General features: G+C 38.4%; 1 protein-coding gene across 5 annotated transcripts in view; it reads right to left on the reverse strand.

Moving 5' to 3' along the window:
• The window catches only part of col18a1a (collagen type XVIII alpha 1 chain a), a 327,724-nt gene that overhangs the window by 44,154 nt on the left and 270,944 nt on the right, over nt 1-12,626 (reverse strand). For all 5 annotated transcript variants that reach the window (XM_060930350.1, XM_060930349.1, XM_060930347.1 and 2 more), the window contains 5 exons: nt 7,620-7,685; nt 7,504-7,521; nt 7,287-7,385; nt 1,466-1,501; nt 1,301-1,381 (listed from right to left, as the gene is read on the reverse strand). In XM_060930350.1, the coding sequence (XP_060786333.1) occupies nt 1,301-1,381; nt 1,466-1,501; nt 7,287-7,385; nt 7,504-7,521; nt 7,620-7,685 (300 nt within the window). The remainder of the gene's footprint in view (nt 1-1,300; nt 1,382-1,465; nt 1,502-7,286; nt 7,386-7,503; nt 7,522-7,619; nt 7,686-12,626) is intronic.

Here is a 12,626-nt window from a genome sequence, read left to right on the forward strand (position 1 = left end):
TTGCGCTGTAGCAGTTGCAGGAGAGGTGTTTACAATCATGAGGCACCAGGAGTATGTTGTTTTGGTTGCCTTAAACACACATGACTTGTGGACCACTGGGGGCGCTCATTGCGCTGTAGCAGTTGCAGGAGAGGTGTTTACAATCATGAGGCACCAGGAGTATGTTGTTTTGGTTGCCTTAAAAACACATGACTTGTGGGGAATGGGTAGGCAGTCGGGAGCAAGTGTTGTAGCGTTACATACAGACTAATAGATGTCTAACAGAAGACAATCCTATGTAGCTTTAGCTTGGTGACTGATGAGGTAAATACATTAATTTGGTTGGGAGGCCATTGCATAAAATGTTCTGTCCATGACAACATCTCAGCGCACCGTGTACTCTGTGTCCAATTCTGTGCTTTGTCACCATTGTGGGAGTAATGTCTCTTGCCAAAGAAGCTGTGGAAGGTATTTCGCGGGGACGCATGCCCCCGCCCCCCTTGGCCGCTGGCGCGAGGGCCCGTCGAGGCCGCTTGCGGCTTTAATATTTAATTGCAATTAGTTGCCAATACGAGTCACGATATAAGGTTACTAAAACCAAAAACATAATTGAATAACACGTTAATTAAGAAATAAAGCAAGTTTAAAAATCACTTCAGTTCTCCTTTAATATGAATAGTTTATTGAATGTGGATCAGACAGTTTTTTCAAGGTTCGCCTTGAAAGCTGTGAATATTATCATTTATATTCTTTATTCTTTAATATAAACACTAGTAGGCCCTACTTTTGAGAAATACAAAGGCAGACAGAGCACAAGGAGAGTATTAGAAATAATCTTTCTTACTTTTTAATTGAATGTACCGATTTAACGGTTTTACCTAATTAGCACAATTAATACTAATTAAATACTAACTTGCATAATTTGTTTTTACTAATTTTTCAAACTTTGTATTCAGTATACAACCATCCATGTGCCTGCCAATTTCCATGTAAATATCTTGAAAAATAGAAAAGTTATGAAGAAAAAACATTTGATCTCATTGGTTAATCAGGCCCATTTTGGACCATGTGATCCGAATACAGAATATTACGGCCGTTTTCTAAAAATTAAACCATTTCTTCAATCTTAGATTTGTAATATCTCAAGAATGGATAAAGCTATTTTAATTCTGTATTAAATAAGTTGGTCTGCATTCAATTCTGAATTCAACGAGAGCAGCTTCAGGCAAGTTGGACTGAATTTGAATTTTCACCTGATATGCCTAATATAGGTGCATTAGAGTAACAAGAAACCTATTTATTTATATATATATTTTCTTACACCATCTGTAGACCGATAGATAATTTGTCCTGGAGGTCCAGGGGGTCCTGGAAGGCCAACACCATCACGACCTGGATCACCCTATTACAGAAATATATCAAATTGATCACACCTGAGTCACCATCAGGATCTGATATGTTTGTTAACATCTGAGGAAATACTCACTCTCGCTCCTTTCAATCCAACCTCTCCCTGTGGTCCCTGTGGACAAAACCCAATAAGCAGTCAGTCTCCAGCCTTGATTGCTCATTACAAGATTCACAATGCTTGTCCTAATGATGTGTGGCTCAAGGAAATGTGCCTATACCAGACTGGTCTGGTTGTGATAATGAAGGGTTTGGCCCAAAACGACACAAGAAGGGGATTCCATAAAACAAAATAAAAGAAATTCAGAGGTTATATGTTGTACCTACCTATACAACCCAACCCCAAATAACTATGCATAGCTCAGACTATAACATTAGATGATTGTGAATGTCCTTAAAGAAGATTAATAGAGAAAGAGAGTCAATGTGGCAAAACATTGGGAATTAAGGCAGTGTCATGCATCATTAGTGCATTTTATAAACAGGGATTGATCAAATCCGAGGTACCAATAATCCTACATCGATGCTTTGTATCTACAACCCCGATTCCAAAAAAGTTGGGACAAAGTACACATTGTAAATAAAAATGGAATGCAATAATTTACAAATCTCAAAAACTGATATTGTATTCACAATAGAACATAGACAACATATCACATGTCGAAAGTGAGACATTTTGAAATTTCATGCCAAATATTGGCTCATTTGAAATTTCATGACAGCAACACATCTCAAAAAAGTTGGGACGGGGCAATAAGAGGCTGGAAAAGTTAAAGGTACAAAAAAGGGACAGCTGGAGGAGCAAAGTGCAACTCATTAGGTCAATTGGCAATAGGTCATTAACATGACTGGGTATAAAAAGAGCATCTTGGAGTGGCAGCGGCTCTCAGAAGTAAAGATGGGAAGAGGCTCACCAATCCCCCTAATTCTGCGCCGACAAATAGTGGAGCAATATCAGAAAGGAGTTCGACAGTGTAAAATTGCAAAGAGTTTGAACATATCATCATCTACAGTGCATAATATCATCAAAAGATTCAGAGAATCTGGAAGAATCTCTGTGCGTAAGGGTCAAGGCCGGAAAACCATACTGGGCGCCCGTGATCTTCAGGCCCTTAGACGGCACTGCATCACATACAGACATGCTTCTGTATTGGAAATCACAAAATGGGCTCAGGAATATTTCCAGAGAACATTATCTGTGAACACAATTCACCGTGCCATCCGCCGTTGCCAGCTAAAACTCTATAGTTCAAAGAAGAAGCCGTATCTAAACATGATCCAGAAGCGCAGACGTCTTCTCTGGGCTAAGGCTCATTTAAAATGGACTGTGGCAAAGTGGAAAACTGTTCTGTGGTCAGACGAATCAAAATTTGAAGTTCTTTATGGAAATCAGGGACACCGTCTCATTCGGACTAAAGAGGAGAAGGACGACCCAAGTTGTTATCAGCACTCAGTTCAGAAGCCTGCATCTCTGATGGTATGGGGTTGCATTAGTGCGTGTGGCATGGACAGCTTACACATCTGGAAAGACACCATCAATGCTGAAAGGTATATCCAGGTTCTAGAGCAACATATGCTCCCATCCAGACGGCGGCTCTTTCAGGGAAGACCTTGCATTTTCCAACATGACAATGCTAAACCACATACTGCATCAATTACAGCATCATGGCTGCGTAGAAGAAGGGTCCGGGTACTGAACTGGCCAGCCTGCAGTCCAGATCTTTCACCCATAGAAAACATTTGGCACATCATAAAACGGAAGGTACGACAAAAAAGACCTAAGACAGTTGAGCAACTAGAATCCTACATTAGACAAGAATGGGTTAACATTCCTATCCCTAAACTTGAGCAACTTGTCTCCTCAGTCCCCAGACGTTTACAGACTGTTGTAAAGAGAAAAGGGGATGTCTCACAGTGGTAAACATGGCCTTGTCCCAACTTTTTTGAGATGTGGTGTTGTCATGAAATTTAAAATCACCTAATTTTTCTCTTTAAATGATACATTTTCTCAGTTTAAACATTTGATATGTCCTCTATGTTCTAATCTGAATAAAATATGGAATTTTGAAACTTCCACATCACTGCATTCCGTTTTTATTTACAAATTGTACTTTGTCCCAGCTTTTTTGGATGTGGGGTTGTACAACTTTTCAGCAGTTTCAAGAAAGTACTTATTCAATACCATTTACTGTATATCACAATGCTACTGAATTCTCTATTCTGATTGGTTAATTTTCTATAACAGCAGCTCTGAGAGTAGTTCTGGCTGCAAGGCGCATCATTGAGATATAGTACCAACCAAAAGTTTAGACACACCTCCTAGTTCAATATTTTTTCTTTATTTTTATTAATTAAAAGTCACTTCAGGTCTTAAAGTAATAATGGATGTTGTTTCTCTTTACTTAAATGAGCACTTCTTGACATAACATGGATTACTACAGTTGTGGTGTTGAATAGGCCTATTTACTATATTTGTATTATTTACTATTTAATCTCAAACGCATTAAGAAGGCAAGAAATTGCATTCATTAACTTTTGACGAGGCACACCTGTTAATTGACAAAAGTGCTCGGAGAGCATAATATCCCCCACTGGCAACTATGTCATAACTCTGGTAAAATGCGACTGAATTGAATGAAATTGCAAAAAGAATCCTGCCAAGTTTCATGAAATTCCTCCAAAAATTGTGAGAGGAGTTGATTTCAGAAGGTGAGTACCCTTCCCAGGACGGACGGATATCGCCACGACATAATCCCCCAATTTTGGCCAGCGGGGGATAAAAATTGTTAGAGAAGTTGATTTTAGAAAGCAAGCACACCTTGATGAAATTGGCAAAGTACAAGTTTGTTAATAATCAAGGGCATAACTCTGGAAAAATTTGCCCAAATTAAACAAAATTTAAATATGTGTATAACTGTCATATAACAAAGCCTTTTGCCAAGTTTAGTGAAATTCCTCCACAAATTGTGAGAGGAGTTGACTTCAGAAGAACGTACACCCTCATGAAATTGTCAAAGTACAAGTTATTTAATCAAGGGTCAAAACTCTGGGAAAATTTTCACAAGCGAAATTAAATCGCAATATGCATATTACCGTCATATAACAAGGCCTTTTGCCAAACTTCGAGAAATTTGTCCAAAAATTGTGAGAGGAGTTGATGTCAGAAGGTGAGCACACCTTCATGAAATTGTCAAAGTACAAGGTTGTTAATCAAGGGCTGTAACTCTGGTAAAATGTGACCGAATTGAACAAAATAACGATATGCGTACTACCGGCATATAAGAATGCCTTCTGCTAAGTTTTGTGAAATTCCTCCAAAAATTGTGAGAGGAGTTGATTTCAGAAGGAACGCACACTCATGAAATTGTCAAATTATAAATTTTGTTAATCAAGGGCTGCAACTCTCGTAAAATACGACTGAATTGAACGAAATTACAGTATGTGTATTACAAAGAATCCTGCCAAGTTTCATAAAATTCCTCCAAAAATTGTGATAGGAGTTGATTTCAGAAGCTGAGCACCCTTCCTGGGATGGACGGATGGACGGACGGATGGACATCGCCACGACATAATCCCCCTTTGGGCCTTTCAGCCAGTGGGGCATAAAAAGCATTTCAGGTGATTATCTCATGAAGCTGGTTAAGATAATGCCAATAGTGTGCAAAGCACCATTAAGGTAAACGCTAGCTACTTTGAAGAATCTAAAATATGGAATGCATTTTTTTTTTCATTTGCCACATAATTCCATATATGTTCTAGATGTTATTTCATACTTTTGAAGTCTTCAGTATTGTTCTAAAATGTAGAAAATACAAAATACAGAAAAACCTATGAATGAGTACGGGTGTACAAACTTCTGACTGCTATTACATATTAATGTGATTGTTTTTATTTATTTATTTATTTACACTACCGTTCAAAAGTTTGGGGTCACTTTGAAATGTCCTTATGTTTGAAAGAAAAGCGCTGTTCTTTTCAATGAAGATCACTTTAAACTAATCAGAAATCCACTCTATACATTGCTAATGTGGTAAATGACTATTCTAGCTGCAAATGTCTGGTTTTTGGTGCAATATCTCCATAGGTGTATAGAGGCCCATTTCCAGCAACTCTCACTCCAGTGTTCTAATGGTACAATGTGTTTGCTCATTGCCTCAGAAGGCTAATGGATGATTAGAAAACCCTTGTACAATCATGTTAGCACAGCTGAAAACAGTTGAGCTCTTTAGAGAAGCTATAAAACTGACCTTCCTTTGAGCAGATTGAGTTTCTGGAGCATCACATTTGTGGGGTCGATTAAATGCTCAAAATGGCCAGAAAAATGTCTTGACTATATTTTCTATTCATTTTACAACTTATGGCGGTAAATAAAAGTGTGACTTTTCATGGAAAACACAAAATTGTCTGGGTGACCCCAAACTTTTGAACAGTAGTGTGTTCATTCATAGGAACAGCTTATCCATGGACTTGTATAATGGACAGTCACTCTACATAAACTGTGTGTGTGTGTGTGTGTGTGTGTGTGTGTGTGTGTGTGTGTGTGTGTGTGCGTGTAATTGTTGAAATAAAGTGAGTCTTTCTGTGAGGTTTGACTTGAGAGCTCTGGTTTGTCAGCAACATAAGCAGCTACCATTTCTTCTCATAGCAGATGTTCTACAATATTAAATGTAACTATAAATAGATAAAAAGTGTTAGTCCAGGCTGTGGGATAAGAGAAATGAAATACTTCACCCTGTGCTTTCATTTGAAACTAATAAACTTGCGTAATGGTAACAGCAACACATGATCCCGTCACTGATTCAGTTACTACAGTATAACACCATGTCCCATGTGCTTTATTCCATACAGAACACAGTGGTTAATTATTTACTAACAAGGAGCACTTTTTAGCTCATCCAGCCAATAGGTGATGAGTTTATGCCATTATGTGTTGTCCGTCGTCCGTCTGTCCAGCGTCGTCTACATTTCACGAGAATCGCTTCTTCTCTCTCAGTTCTTCACCGATTTTTATTCTAGGTAGGGATACCTAGGGGGCATATAACTTCCACCCAGATTTGCTTAATAACAATTATTAATGAAGTTATGGACTAATTAAGCCTTAATGCCTTAGGGTAGTATCTCACTGGGCTGCGACAGCCTGCGACTAGTTGGAGACACAACAATTGCGATAAAATATGCAAATTAGCGACAATTTTCACTTGGAATCACACTGAATTGATATTCGCATATTTTATCGCAATTGTTGTGTCTTCAACTAGTCGCAGCCCAGTGAGATGCACTCACACTTCCTGTCTCACAGAAACTGACTCGAGAAGGGTTTGTGACAGCTTTGCGACACCAGCGACGCATTTGCGGCTATTTTGAGAGAAATTTTGTCGCAAGGATTTTTTGAACATGTTCAAAATTTCAGCGACGAAGGAGCGACACTTTGCGACTCATGCAAGGAAATTGAGAAGCCCTGCGAATGTTTCAAGGCACTTTTGAAACTCTCTCGCAAATGACGTTGGCAATTTGTCGCAGCCCAATGAGATACTGGCTTTAAGCAGTTCAATAAAATTCGCTTCTTCTCGGTCAATTCCTCGCCATTGTGGATTCTTTCTGGTAAATAGGTCAGTATCCCTAGGGTGGATATCGCTTCTATATATGTAGCTTGTATATACTGTATGTAGCTTGCAACATTTATTGCGCACTTTAGATCGTTCCTTCTGGACTAGACGGGGCCGGAGTGAGCTACGCCGTCATTGACGCTCTCGTCTTTGATATTTGCATGCTATCCATGTAAAAATTATTTATATGGGAATCATTATTTTCATATATATATCATCATCTATACTGGAACAGAAAAGAATTAATGGTTTAATGTTTATCATTTTTTTTTTTCCCCATCATGACACCCCTACCGGTGGTCCAGGAAAGCCATCAAGTCCAGAACGACCAACTGGCCCTGGAAGTCCCTGGTTGCCTTTCTCTCCTTTCTCCCCAGGTATACCAGGCTGACCCTATAGAACACCACACACATACATAACAAAACCCAAAATGTCATCTGCATACATAATCAAACAATATTATTGAGCAAAAAAAATTACTCCAGAATAAAAATATGAGCAAACGACTTACCGGCAGACCAGGTGGACCCTGAAAGTTTTGGGTGATACAAAATGTATTACTTTAAAAGCCACTGCAGATAGAGGGAACAATAATGAGATCTGACAGTAGACTAAGAGGTCACTAACCCGTACGCCTTCTGGTCCTCTGACTCCAGGCACGCCACTGAAAGAACCTGAAACCTCCATGTCGTCCTGAACAAAGAGGGAAACGCAACTCTCATAACAGTTCCGGTCCACTCAAAACCAACACAGCACAAAGATGGTGAAAAAAATAATAAGGAGCACAAATTAGATACCAAAATCACTTATTAAAAAAGCTGCTGAATTTTCACAACTGCAATAGTGTTCATTTCTCATAAAACAGATTCAACAAGTTTTAAGATATATAGTACCAGTCAAAAGTTTGGACACCCTACTCACTGATAGGTTTTTCTGTATTGTGACTATATTCTACACCAGGGGTTCTCAACCTTTACTGCTTTAAGGCCCACCTGTTCATACTTACAACGAATCGGGGCCCATTAAAAAGATCCCCAATTATTTTGGCTCATCTATTCTATTAGAATCTAATAATCTACTATAAAGTGTATTAACTGGATGCGACATCAGTCCCTGTTACAGATGGGAGTCCAGGAATTAAATAAATGCAGTAAAAACAAACTGTTTTTAATTGGAGGTATTGTATTTAAAACTGTATGGATGTAACGGAAGCCAAACCATGCATGCAGGGCATTCTCAGTCAAAAGGGATTAATGATCCAAAAGTGGAGTCGGGTCCATTAACACAAGAACTTGTTGCCGTGTTTGTGTTCAGCAAACAAGCAAGTTATTAAAACCAAGAAGTACACTCAAAAGAAGTGGATATAGAAACCACTCAATGGGATTAGATCCTTACACGCTAACAAAGAAGGATTTTTCCTATGAGTTGGAAAATTATCCATCCGTTGAGTTCCCCGGCATCCCAAACTACCTGGTGCTGCAGACATCGTTCTACACGGACACACAGATGAAAACCTGGAAGAGCATAGAGGAGTACAACTTTTTATATATGGCTGGGTTAAAGATCTGGGGATCAGGACACTACAAGATACACTACCGTTCAAAAGTTTGGGGTCACTGAAATGTCCTTATTTTTGAAAGAAAAGCACTGTTCTTTTCAATGAAGATCACTTTAAACTAATCAGAAATCCACTCTATACATTGCTAATGTGGTAAATGACTATTCTAGCTGCAAATGTCTGGTTTTTGGTGCAATATCTCCATAGGTGTATAGAGGCCCATTTCCAGCAACTCTCACTCCAGTGTTCTAATGGTACAATGTGTTTGCTCATTGCCTCAGAAGGCTAATGGATGATTAGAAAACCCTTGTACAATCATGTTAGCACAGCTGAAAACAGTTGAGCTCTTTAGAGAAGCTATAAAACTGACCTTCCTTTGAGCAGATTGAGTTTCTGGAGCATCACATTTGTGGGGTCGATTAAATGCTCAAAATGGCCAGAAAAATGTCTCGACTATATTTTCTATTCATTTTACAACTTATGGTGGTAAATAAAAGTGTGACTTTTCATGGAAAACACAAAATTGTCTGGGTGACCCCAAACTTTTGAACGGTAGTGTAAATCCTGTGTTGTTTTTGCCCGGGTAGGGAGGCATTTCTGTGCTTTTTGTACATGTCTTTTTGATGGTTGCTGGAATGCTACCGTATAAGTTTTAGTATCAGGTGGAAACAAACCCCAGCCGCTTGATTCTCAATCTTCCCTGCTCTTCTCTTCCAGGTAAATCATTCACAAAGATCTACAGAAACACCTTTAAAGAACTGCGTATTACACGTATTATATATGCATTAATATGGCAATCATGATAAAACAGTAAACAAAACCACATCTGAGGACTTGAGCATCTCCTGAACTTCAAAACATTACGAAATCATGGAAAATGGTGATTTGCAAATCCAAATGAAATAAATCAGAGGAATTTACAAACCTTTCACAAAGTGATCACTGTAAACTCAAGCATTCTTCAATTCCGTTTCCTTCCATCACAGCAAAAGCTTAAAGAGCCACATTTCTTGTCATCTTTTGGTAAAATCCTTTGCCCTTTCACCCTTAATCACTTCACAAGGAACCCGTAAGAAACTTATCAGTTTCATGGTTTGTTTGATTCGAGCAGCCCAAAACAACGCAAGCGTAGGGCATTTTAATGACTAGCAAGGTGCCCCAGCGATAGTAGCATTTTGTGAACACTGAGCTCAGCTGACCACCACTTTATGTCTTGCATATTTAATGAGGCGGATGTGACCTCAGATGCAACCCAGCAATTGTACCCTACTAGAAATTCACTTCAACTTGGGGAAAAAAAATAAAATAAAAATTGCAGCCCACTAGATGGCGCTGGCCCAGTGGTTGAAAAACACTGTTCTACATTGTAGAACAATACTAAAGGTTTGTGGATTGATAAGATCACTTTTAAAGTTCACATAGAGAAACTGGCCCAGAAACTGAAAATTAAGCTTGGATTTTATTTTAGAAACAAAGCATGTTTTACTCTTCAAGCTAGAAAGAAACTGATAAATGCCACCTTTCTTCCTGTACTGGACTATGGCGACATCTTATACATGAATGCTGCCTCTACCACCCTACACGTCCTCGATACAGTTTACCATGGTGCACTACGTTTTATTGCGATTGCCAAACCACGCACTCATCATTGCACTCTCTATGAGTTGACTGGTTTCAGCTCTCTCTCACTGCGCAGATGGATCCATTGGCATATTTTTTATCTATAAAGGTATTATTGGCAAATTGCCTTCATATCTTTCTAATCTACTGTCTCAAATGCACTCATCTTATACTAGTGCATCTCAAAAAATTAGAATATTATGAAAAAGTTCAATATTTTCCATCAGTTATTTAAGAAAGTGAAAATGTTATATATTATAGACTCATTACACATAAACTAAACTGTTTCAAGCATTTTTCTATTTTAATTTTAATCAGTATGGCATACAGTACAAAAACATAAAAAAATCTCAAAATATTAGAATATTTCATTTCAAGTTTGAGTAAAACAGTATGAACACAGTGTATCTCTCGGTCTAGTTCAGTACACACAACTACAATCATGGGGAAGACTGCTGACTTGACTGTTGTCCAGATGATCACTGATGCCCTCCACAAGGAGGGTAAGCCACAAAAGGTCATTGCTGAAAAGGGTGGTTGGAAAAGGTGCACAAGCAACAGGGATGGCCGCAATCTTGAGAGGATTGTCAAGAAAAGTTGATTCAAGAACTTGGGAGAGCTTCACAAGGAATGGACTGAGGCTGGTATCAGTGTATCAAGACCCATCACGAACAGACATCTTCAAGAAAGGGGATACAACTTTCGCATTCCTAATATCAAGCTACTCCTGAGCCAGAGACAGTGTCAGAAGTGTCTTATCTGGGCTAAGGAGAGAAAGAAATGGACTGTTGCTCAGTGGTCCAAAGTCCTCTTTTCAGATGAAAGTACATTTTACATTTAATTTGGAAATCACGGTTCTAGAGTCTGGAGGAAGAGTGGAGAGGCACAGAATCCAAGGTGTTTGAAGCCCAGTGTGAAGTTTCCACAGTCTGTGATGATTTGGGGTGCCATGTCATCTACTGGTGTTGGTCCACTGTATTTTATCAAGTCCAAAGTCAACACAGCCATCTACCAGAAGATTTTAGAACACTTCATGCTTCCATCTGCTGACGAGCTTTTTGGAGATGCTGATTTCCTTTTCCAGCAGGACTTAGCACCTACCCACAGTGCCAAAACTACTACCAAATGGTTTGCTGACCATGATATTACTGTGTTTGATTGGCCAGCCAACTTGCCTGACCTGAACCCCAGAGAGAATCTATGGGGTATTGTCAAGAGGAAGATGAGAAACACCCGACCCAAAAATACAGATACGCTGAAGGCCACTATCAAAGCAACCTGGGCTTCAATAACACCTCAGCAGTGCCACAGACTGATCACCTCCATGCCACACCGCATTGATACAGTAATTCATGGTAAAGGAGCCCCAACCAAGTATTGAGTGTATAAATGAATATACTTTTCAGAAGTTGGACATTTCTGTATTGTAAATCCTTTTTTTTGATTGATCTTAGGGAATATTCTAATAATTTGAGATACTGGTTTTCTGATTTTCATGAGCTATAAGCCATAATCATCAAAATTAAAACAAAAAAGGCTTTAAATATTTCACTTTACATGTAATGAATATAGAATATATGAAAGTTTACCTTTTTGAATTAAATTATGAAAAAAAAGGAACTTTTTCATGGTATTCAAATTGTTTTAGATGCACTAGTAGTTTGCGTTCAAATAACATTATACTCTTAGACACACCACGAACACAGACTGAGTTAGGTAAGACAGCTTTTAACTTTGCAGCTCCCTGGTGCTGGAATCTCCTTCAAAAAGATCTTAAGTTATCTGTTGCTATTTCTCTCAACCATTTTAAAAAGCTACTCAAACACCTTAGATCTGACAGTTGTAAATGCTTTCACTAACTAACCATTCAGTTATTTCTGTGTTGTGCGGTATTTGTCTTGATTTGCTTACTTGTTTTTGTATTTTAATCTCTCCAGTGTTATATATGTTTTGTTGAACCTGTTTTTATGTGCTCCGTTTCTATGTTTCGTCATACTTTGTGCAATGTCTATATGTCTGTATGTCAGGGCTCCCTTGTAAAAGAGGCTGAATGTCTCAATGGGACTCACCCTGGTAAAATAAAGGTCAAATAAATAAATTTAAAAAATAAAGACATCAAAACTATGAAATAACATCTGGAACATATTTGGAATTATGTCCGAAAGAAAAAAGTGCTATAAAAGCAAAATACGTTTGATATTTTAGATTCTTCAAAGTAGCCACCGTTTACCTGGAATGCTTTTCAATTAACAGCTGTGCCTTGTCAAAAGTTAATTAGTGCAATTTCTTGCCTTCTTAATGTGTTTGAGATCAAACAGTAAATAGTAAATAATAGAAATACAGTAAATATCCCTGTTCAACGTCACAACTGTAGTAATCCATATTACATCAAGAACCACTCAACTAAGTAAAGAGAAACAACATCCATCATTACTTTAAGACATGAAGTGTCTTTT

This window comes from Neoarius graeffei, chromosome 9 (assembly GCF_027579695.1).
Source record: "Neoarius graeffei isolate fNeoGra1 chromosome 9, fNeoGra1.pri, whole genome shotgun sequence".
Lineage (NCBI taxonomy): Eukaryota > Metazoa > Chordata > Actinopteri > Siluriformes > Ariidae > Neoarius > Neoarius graeffei.